The 10,272-nt window shown below is 44.1% G+C and overlaps 1 protein-coding gene across 1 annotated transcript; it reads left to right on the forward strand.

Annotated features, from left to right (window-relative positions):
- The first annotated feature begins 776 nt into the window (after window positions 1–776).
- Window positions 777–1,597, forward strand: LOC147965715 (uncharacterized). The gene is made up of 3 exons (XM_087527933.1): window positions 777–804; window positions 1,061–1,239; window positions 1,322–1,597. The coding sequence occupies exons 1-3, from the start codon at window positions 777–779 to the stop codon at window positions 1,595–1,597; spliced, it is 483 nt and encodes a 160-aa protein (XP_087384059.1).
- Window positions 1,598–10,272: the final 8,675 nt, after the last annotated feature.

Raw genomic sequence — 10,272 nt, forward strand, 5'->3', positions numbered from 1 at the left:
TGTCGTACTTAACATGCTTGTCCATGTACTTACACAGGGTCATAACGGCCGATGCTGCTTTTGCCGTCAAGGTTAGCTGCATCCCATGTCTTGTAGTATTTCACATCATTTGTGCAATCGCAGTTTAACTTCTACCATTTACTGGTTGCCTGTAGGTACACATGCCAATGGCACTGATCCACGCTTTGACCCGGAGGAACAGCTCGCCTCCGCCTCTGCTAACTTTGGGCAGGCTCTGGCCGAGATGAAGTGCTCCAGCAACTACCTCTCAGGACTTACCAAGTATGTACCCACCAGTTCAATCTTACCAATACCAGTTGCAATTAATGCCTATGTTTTGTACTATCGATGTATTAAGCATGTTGTAGTAAACATGCCTAACACGTTTGAGCTATTTTCCCTACCTTTTTATAGACAACTGGGTCATTATCTGCTCTAGCAGCACCTGCCCTTTGATGTTTAACTCTGCCAATTGCATTTTTATCAGTACCGATTTCAATGGCCATTAAGCATGTTGCAATTAACAGTTGCATCCATTTTTAAAGAGTTGTATTTCAATGGCTACAAACTTACAAAACATGAATTAGGATGTTGTTAAGCCTGTTGCAATTAACAGTTGTGTCCATTTTTTAATCTGTCCCTTTGCTACCGTGCTACTCTTTGAAAATGAAGATATCACTACAGATGCTGCCATTTTATTACCATTTGCTATTTTTGGTGGATGTTAACCCTGTTGTAGTTAACATTGGCTTTCCATGTACTTACACAGGGCTACAATGAGCGATGCTGTTGTTTGCCATCGAGGTTAGCTGCATCCCATGTCTTATAACCATCTATTCCTAAATATAACTATTTTTAGAGATTCCAATATAGACTACATAAGGAGCAAAATGAGTGAATCTAGATTCTAATCTAAACTATATCTATAATTCTATATACATCCATATGTAGTTCATATTGAAATCTCAAAAAATACTTGTACTTAGGAACATAGGTAGTTGTATTTTACATCATTTGTGCAATCTGAGTTTAGCTTCTAACATTTACTGGTTGCTTGTAGGTACATATATGTGGGGTACTGATCCATGCTTCGATCCCTTTTGCGTATGGGCCAATGAGATATTCATGAACAAGCGTCAAGTGAGGAAACTAAGAAAGATTGTTAGGCGAAAGAAACGGGTGATTGGAATTAAGCTCTTTATTTACACTTTGTCGAAGACAACAGTGAACTTTAGGGTGGTAAGTAATGTGTTGCCTTTTCCCCCTACCCACAACAAGTTACTCTATTAGACCTCGGTATTTGATATTTTTCTCTTTTCAGTGGTTTCCGAAGCTATTTACTGATGATTACCTTGCAAACTACATGACCGGAGTGGAGGCAACTAAGGTTAAAGTATACAATTCATGCTACCATGATAATGCTCTAGAAGCCTTCCTGAAGGTGGTGAAGGATGGGCGGGTGATCGTCATAAGGGGTTGGACAAAAGTGGTTCGTGCCTATGGCATGCAGGAAGCCACATTATGGGCATTCCGCTTCTTCAACACCGTCGGCAGTCAAAATGATTTACACTTGTCTCTTCACCTTTACCGCCTTTAAATACTGTGGTTCATCATAGTTAATTGCTTCCTAATCCTGTAATTACTGAACATATTGTATCGGCAATTTTATTTATGGATTCGTTGTTCAACCATTGTGCTGAGAATTTGAATCGCACATTTCGTATTTCAAAATTTCCAATTAGAATAATAAATTACAGGCAAAAATAAAAATAGAACAGACGGTCATGGACCTTTGCAAACGGTTCCAGCAGTAAAAGCGCTTGCGATGGATAGCCCAATGCCACACAATATTATACATCAAATCATGTGTGATGTAGTTAATGAAAGCAAACAATTAACCAAGGCAGAGCATGTGTGATAGTTACACCTTTCACACACGAGCGTATACATAAAACCGTGTGGGATGTACATCCGAATGGAAACGTTTTCCCTGGATTGACTGTGTGGGATGTACATAAGAACGGAAATGTATTCCTTGGATTGACTGTGTGTGATATACATATGAACGGAAATGTTTTTCTGGGATTCACCATGTGGGATGTACATACCTACGGAAATGATTTTCTCGGATTACCGTGTGGGATTTACATACCTACAGAAATGATTGGGTTTCGATGCCTCGCCCGATCGCACACTGCCCCAGCCTGGGACCCAGGAGGGCCTATCCCCGATGATTTCTGGGTCATGTGGGAAGGACACCCTATCGCACACACTCACTTGGCGACGGTTCCAAATGCCGTCACAGAAAGGGGTAAAAACCGCTTGTTTAGGACCGACCCGCACCAGTGTTAGGCAACAGAACAGAAAAGGGTCAGCCAGATCAAAGTGTCTGCGATTGATGGCATGCACTTCACATGGATGAACTGTTTTCGATTAGCCACAACAAACTAAAACAGTTAGATAGATCAACATGTGTGCGCTAGACGGGCACACACATTTTAATTAAAAGAACCGTGCGTGATGGTGCTGACATTGCCTATTGCGGTGCACACTGTGGTGCAAACGCCATGTATGCGGCCGAGAAGGCGTACATGCCCACATTACGTCTTCTGGGAATAGTGCCGCACTTATAACCATCAGTAAATTTTAAGCAGGCCCCATCACAATTATTTTAGAAGAACATGGAGGCCGCGTCCTGTCACATTCCAAATTGCAAACCTATTCACACCGATCAAAACCTAAACGGTTTCCCACTTAGGAGCGTATTACTACGCGGTTTAAATACTACTACTCCAAGATGACTGCACATTCCTCCTCAACTCCTCATCCACAAAAAGTCAAAAACAAACAAGTGATTCATCATCGTTCCCTTGCGTCCTCCATGGCCAGTGTGAGTTCTGGGTCGAGAGATTGCCATCAGGGAGAGGCGAGCCTGGAAGCGGGAGCACGAGAGATGTCCTGCCTCGCCACGAAAGCAACCAACATGTCCCGCCGCACGACCGTAGCAGCAGAGAGGTCCCGCCGCACCACCGAAGCAACACGGAGGACCCGCCGCGTCGTCGAAGCAGCAGACTGGTCCGGCCGCTCCGCGAAAGCAGATGAGATATCCCGCCGCGCCGCGAATGCGGCAAAGATGTCCTCCCGTGCCGCGACGGCCTGGGAAAATGCCACACAGGCAGGCGAGGACTCTTACAGGCGCATGCGTGCCCTCGTCCTTAGGCAGATGGATCAGATCTCCAGGTGGGCGAGGTTGCAAGATGACCTACAAGCCTCGTTTGAACAGTCTACTGACGTCATCCAGAAACTAAATGAGAGCAATGCAAAGCTCCAGACTGAGCGCGACCTGCTGAGGGCGAAGATCGTCGGAAGTGCCGAGCAGCAGGAGCAGACCACTGCCTTGTTGAAGTGGACCGGCGTGATCATCGAGAAACTTATGGACGAGAATGCCATGCTGCGCATCGAGCACAGAAGGCTAGCGGAGGAATCCGTGGATGCTCTCAACCAGCATCTTGAGGACAAGAAAGATCTCGTCGCCACCCGCCGCGGAGACTAGTTGTCTGCCTTCTTGTTTTCCCCTTGTGTATATCGGGCGTTGCCGCATGTGGCTTTTTTTAATTATGTTTATAAATATGTAAGACAATTATTATCCAATGTCATCATCCTTATATTCATCATGCTTGCTATAAGTCGCAGTCGATGCTATATAGGTCCGTCGGATCTTACATCAAGATCCGTGCAAAACTTTCTTTTTAGATTTTCATTTTTCTCTCTTAAATCTCAGTCCAGCGAGACATATAGCCACATCGTAGAACAGGTGCTCGGGCGCCATTAATGGATACGTTGGGAGGGAGGTGCGCGGCGGGTAGCGGTCAAAAGGGCTCTCGTCCCAATGAGCACGCGCAGGGGGCTGATTGCACGCCTCCCGTACTCAAATAGCTACCCCGCACGGCACCTCCTAGCCAATAAAAAAAGGGATGCGTGGCCGCACGTAATTGGTAAGTCGAACGCCCACGGTTTCAATAATACTTGTGTTTCTGATTTGTAATGTGAGAACACTTGTTCCAAAATGACTTTGTTGATTGTTAATGTGTGCGCCTTCGCAAATTGGACAAAAAGTTACCACAACATGTTGGTTCCATGTCATGAGACCATGCCAAGTTTCATGATTTTCAGGCGTGTTTTAGAATTATAGGAATTAAAAAACCAAGTTTCTCAATCTTTCCGGCCGAGCCACGACGCCCATATGTTTGAATTTCACTCTCATCTCTTGCATGGGACCTAGAAATTCACCCAAGGTCACACATGTGATTTTTGAAACAACTTTGGTGCACTAGATCATGTGCTTGTAGTTCAAATTTGAATTATGCACATTAAATGCCTAGAAACTCAATTAATGTATAAAAAGGCCAAACAAACCCGAAATAATTCCAAAATTTAGCACGGTACTTCTATTTGCTCTAATCTGGCTGTTAAAAAAATTAAGGCGGGAGAAGGTAGTGTACGTATGTCGTTTCACACATGGAGGTGACACGTTCCCTCTTGGAACCACGAGCCTTCTTGAGGGAAGCTCCGGTTTGCAAGAATCTTACACCAAAGCTTGTCCCAATTCGGCCAAAAAAATTATCGCAGCATGTTGGTGCCATGTCATGACACCATGCCAAGTTCCATGATTTTCAGGCGTGTTTTGGAATTACAGGAATTAAAGAACCAAGTTTCTCAATCTTTCCGGCCAAGCCACGATGCCCAGATGTTTGAATTTCACTCCAATCTCTTGCATGGGACCTAGAAATTCACCCAAGGTCACACATGTGATTTTTCAAACAACTTTGGTGCACTGGAGCCTGTGCTTGTAGTTCAAATTTCAATTATGCACATTAAATGCCCAGAAACTCAATTAATGTATAAAAAAGGCAAAACGAGCCCGGAATAATTCCAAAATTTAGCATGGTACTTCTATTTGGTCTAATCTGGCTGTGCAAAAAAATAAGGCGGGAGAAGGCAGTGTACGTATGTCGTTTTGCACACGGAGGTGACACGTTCCCTCTCGGAACCACGAGCCTTCTTGACGAAAACTCCGGTTTGCAATAAGCTTACACCAAAGCTTGTCCCAATTCGGCCAAAAAAATTACCGCAGCATGTTGGTGCCATGTCATGACACCATGCCAAGTTCCATGATTTTCAGGCGTGTTTTGGAATTACAGGAATTAAAAAACCAAGTTTCTCAATCTTTCCGGCCGAGCCACGATGCCCAGATGTTTGAATTTCACTCCCATCTCTTGCATGGGACCTAGAAATTCACCCAAGGACATACATGTGATTTTTCAAACAATTTTGGTGCACTGGAGCCTGTGCTTGTAGTTCAAATTTGAATTATGCACATTAAATTCCCAGAAACTCAATTAATGTATAAAAAGGCAAAATGAGCCCGGAATAATTCCAAAATTTAGCACGGTACTTCTATTTGGTCTAATCTGGCTGTGTAAAAAAATTAAGGCCGGAGAAGGCAGTGTACGTATGTCGTTTCGCACATGGAGGTGACACGTTCCCTCTCGGAACCAGGAGCCTTCTTGAGGGAAGCTCCGGTTTGCAAGAAGCTTACACCAAAGCTTGTCCCAATTCGGCCAAAAAAATTACCGCAGCATGTTGGTGCCATATCATGAGACCATGCCAAGTTTCATGATTTTCAGGCATGTTTTGGAATTACAGGATTTAAAAAACCAAGTTTCTCAATCTTTCCGGCTGAGCCACGATGCCCAGATGTTTGAATTTCACTCCCATCTCTTGCATGGGACCTAGAAATTCACCCAATGACACACATGTGATTTTTAAACAACTTTGGTGCACTGGAGCCTGTGCTTGCAATTCAAATTTGAATTATGCACATTAAATGCCCAGAAACTCAATTAATGTATAAAAAAGTTGAAACGAGCCTGGAATAATTCCAAAATTTAGCACCGTACTTCTATTTGGCCTAATCTAGCTGTGTAAAAAAATTAAGGGGGAGAAGGCAGTGCACGTATGTCGTTTTGCACACACAGGTGACACGTTCCCTCTCGGAACCACGAGCCTTCTTGAGGGAAGCTCCGGCTTGCAAGAAGACTACACCAAAGCTTGTCCCAATTCGTCCAAAAAAATTACCGCAGCATGTTGGTGCCATGTCATGACACCATGCCAAGTTTCATGATTTTCAGGCGTGTTTTGGAATTACAGGAATTAAAAAACCAAGTTTCTCAATCTTTCCGGCCGAGCCACGACGCCCAGATGTTTGAATTTAACTCCCATCTCTTGCATGGGACCTAGAAATTCACCCAAGGACACACATGTGATTTTTCAAACAACTTTGGTGCACTGAAGCTTGTGCTTGTAGTTCAAATTTGAATTATGCACATTAAATGCCCAGAAACCCAATTAATGTATAAAAAAGGCCAAAGGAATACGGAATAATTCCAAAATTTAGCACGATACTTCTATTTGGTGTAATCTGCCTGTGTAAAAAAATTAAGGCGGGAGAAGGCAGTGTACGTATGTCGTTTCGCACACGGAGGTGACACGTTCCCTCTTAGAACCAGGAGCCTTCTTGAGGGAAGCTCCGTTTTGCAAGAAGCTTACACCAAAGCTTGTCCCAATTCGGCCAAAAAAATTACTGCAGCATGTTGGTGCCATGTCATGACACTATGCCAAGTTTCATGATTTTCAGGCGTGTTTTGGATTTACAGGAATTAAAAACCAAGTTTTCTCAATCATTCCGGTTGAGCCACGACACCCAGATGTTTAAATTTCATTCCCATTTCTTGCATGGAACCTATAAATTCACCCAAAGACACACATGTGATTTTTCAGCAAACTTTGGTGCATTGGAGCATGTGCTTGTAGTTCAAATTTGAATTATGCACATTAAATGCCCAGAAACTCAATTAATGCATAAAAATGCCAAACGAACCCAGAATAATTCCAAATTTAAACACGACACTCATGTACTAGTTGCATGTTCACTGACGTAAATGTTCTAGCAATTCAAACACCATCCTTTCCCTCCGTAACACGATTTTGTTTTTCAAAACATAATGAAAAAATCAGGTATACCACAAACAGTTTACTAGAAAGAATCGTATGGGATGTGATATAAAATATCTTGGTACACCGTCTTGTCTGGCTTACGTAGGAAGCTTCGTCGTCTACAGTCCACAGCCCCCGCTTGAACCACACTTGCGCCAGTTACTCGCGGCACCGAGTGAAATTTTTTTGCCACCGCGGAAATATCTATCTCCCCGCCCCCTCCCTCCTACCAAAAGCCACATTTCCACTGTTCCTCCTTGCTTTCCAAGTTCAAACCTTCACTGCTGCTTACTGGCAGCTCAGCCTCCTCGCCGGCGACCCTTCTTCTTGCAGCGCCGTCTCCTCGCCGGCTACCCTTCTTTTTGCAGCGCCGCCTCCTCGCCGGCAACCCTTCTTCTTGCAGCGCCGCCTCCTTGCTGGCGACCCTTCTTCTTGCTGCACGGCCTCCTCGCTACCGACCCTTCTTCTTGCTACGCGGCCTCGTCGATATGGTCAGGTAATCCACAGACCATCCTCCTCCTTTCCCGTCCCACATGCCCCGACTGACGGAGCGACACCTTCCACCGAAATCACTGCCCCCTCTTCCAATTAAGCGCCGCCCACAGCCATTTTGCACGTAGTATAACGTGGAGCTGAGTAGCATGTGGCCGCACGCACGAACGAGGTCGCTATGGCTGACATGCGTGTCGACCGCCAGATCTTGGAGGAGCACCTCGTCTTCGAGGCCACCGTCGACACTGCCGCACGGTTGTCTACTTTAAAATACAGTTCGTGATGTTTTCTCGAGGCCACCGCCAGTGCCTTCTAGTGATTTGTCCTCTGTAATGTTAATATGCAATCTGATGTTCAGTTAACAGTTTGGTCCTCCGAAATGTAATGTTCAGTTAACACTTTTGTCCAATAATTGCTACATTTCGTAGTACTGTTCTCAAGCATTCTTTGTTTTGTTAACTGTCTTATCTTCTCATACATGTTTCTACTCTGCAATGTCGTGCTGAGTTAACTATTTTGGTTCATTTGGTCTGTTGTCCATTTAATTGTTTAGTTCAGTTCTGCAATTTGGTTGTACTCAATACATATTCTACTGATAGTATGGCAACTCTCAGTTAACCTGATCAAGATCTTCCTTATGTGTGTTGCATGGAAACAATGGGAGACACTGTGGTTTACCATCGAGGTTTGTTCAAGCAGGGTCCTTTGGCTAATAGCACATTATTGTGCAGTTGCAGGAATCATTCTAATATTTAGGTTTCTTACAATTTGGTCTTGCACATGTAGGTCCTGCTGTCAGAGGCTTAGACCCATTGTTCAACCCATTTTGCATATGGGGAAATGAGATGTCCATGAATATCAGTCAAGTCAAGAAACTCAGAAAGATTGTTAGGATGAAGAAACTTGCGACGGATAACAACAAGATCTTTGTTTGCACAATGAAGAAGACATCAGTCAACTATAGGATGGCACCAACTCTTTTACCTTGTTTTTACCCCTTGCGCCATTTCAAAATTTACAACAACGATTTATGCATAGCTTTGTTTTCAGTACTTTTCAAAGTGCTTCATCGATGATTACCTCTCAAACCACCTGCATGGTCAAGAGGCGAGGAAGGTATTCATTCAACACCCACGGTACAATAATGAAGTCTTGCTGAAGAGGATGAAGGTTGGGCGGGCAATTATCCATAGCCATTGGCCTAAAATTGCAAGGACATTCAACATCACTGAAGGCTCAATATTTGCCTTCCGCTTCTGCAGTTTCCCAGATGAGATTCATCTGTCTATTTACCATGTATGATGCTACTTTCCAAAGGTTTTTGATGCTGCATGTGAAACTGAGTGCTGAAGCTATCTGATGTGATTCGATTATGAAATTCTGGTTGCTGTTATACGGATATGAAATATCTAGTGTGTTTGATAAGAAATATCAGTTTGATTAGTACATGGATTATCAATATAGGCTAATTACCCTGCTTTTTGGGGTTTTCTATTGCAAACAGTTACTCAGACAGCACTGTGGGCGATGAACTCAAACAACCCGCACGGTTTCTAGAAAGTAGGCGTGTTCGATCAACTAACAATCACACGCGGCTTCCGGCAGCGAACTGTTTGCGTTAGGCCACCTTGCACAAACATTTCCACACAAAGAACTGTGTGGGATGTACATACCTACGAAAATGATTTTCTGGGATTCACCGTGTGGGATGTACATACCTACGGAAATGATTTTTGGGATTCACCGTGTGGGATGTACATACCTATGAAAATGATTTATGGGATTCACCGTGTGGGATGTACATACCTACGGAAATGATTTCTGGGATTCACCGTGTGGGATGTACATACCTACGGAAATGATTGGGTTTCGATGCCTCGCCCGATCGCACACGGCCCCAGACTAGGTCCCAGGAGGGCCTATCCCTGATGATTTCTGGGTCGTGTGGGCAGAACCCCCCCTATCACCCACACTCACTTGGCGATGGTTCCAAGTGCCCTCGCGGAAAGGGGTTAAAACCGTTTGTTTAGCACGTCGTTGTACCAGTGAGGGACTCCAAACCTTGGGAAAATAACTTCCTTAAGCATTTTAATAGAGGTGTTGTGATCATCACTACTGGTTGGAATAGCTTCTACCCATTTAGTAACATAATCAACAGCAACCAAAATATGTGTATACCCATTAGAGGAAGGAAAAGGTCCCATGTAATCAAATCCCCAAACATCAAATGGTTCAACAGCAAGTGAATAATTCATAGGCATTTCTTGATGCTTACCGATATTATCTATTCTTTGAAATTCATCGCAAGATAAGACGAACTTACGGGCATCCTTGAAGAGAGTAGGCCAATAAAATCCAGACTGCGATACCTTATGAGCAGTTCTTGTTGGGGAACGTAGTATTAAAAAAATTTCTACGATCACGCAAGATCTATCTAGGAGAATCATAGCAACGAGAGGGAGAGTGTGTCCACGTACCCTCGTAGACCGAAAGTGGAAGTGTTTAGTAACGCAGATGATGTAGTCGAACGTCTTTGCGATCCAACCGATCCAAGTACCAAACGCACGGCACCTCCGCGATCTGCACACGTTCAGCTCGGTGACGTCCCTCGAACTCTTGATCCAGTTGAGGCCGAGGGAGATTCGTCAGCACGACAGCATGGTGATGGTGATGATGGTGTTACCAGCGCAGGGCTTCGCCTAAGCACTACGACGATATGACCGA

The sequence above is a fragment of the Triticum urartu genome, chromosome 6A, assembly GCF_056163025.1.
Source record: "Triticum urartu cultivar PI428250 chromosome 6A, HENAU_Tu73, whole genome shotgun sequence".
NCBI lineage: Eukaryota > Viridiplantae > Streptophyta > Magnoliopsida > Poales > Poaceae > Triticum > Triticum urartu.

Coding starts and splice junctions, on each gene's coding strand:
- LOC147965715 (XM_087527933.1), top strand. CDS start 777: ATGAGCGATGCTGTTGTTTGCCATCGAG. Junction 805..1,060: donor TGCTGTTGTTTGCCATCGAG/GTTAGCTGCATC, acceptor GGTTGCTTGTAG/GTACATATATGTGGGGTACT. Junction 1,240..1,321: donor CAACAGTGAACTTTAGGGTG/GTAAGTAATGTG, acceptor TTCTCTTTTCAG/TGGTTTCCGAAGCTATTTAC.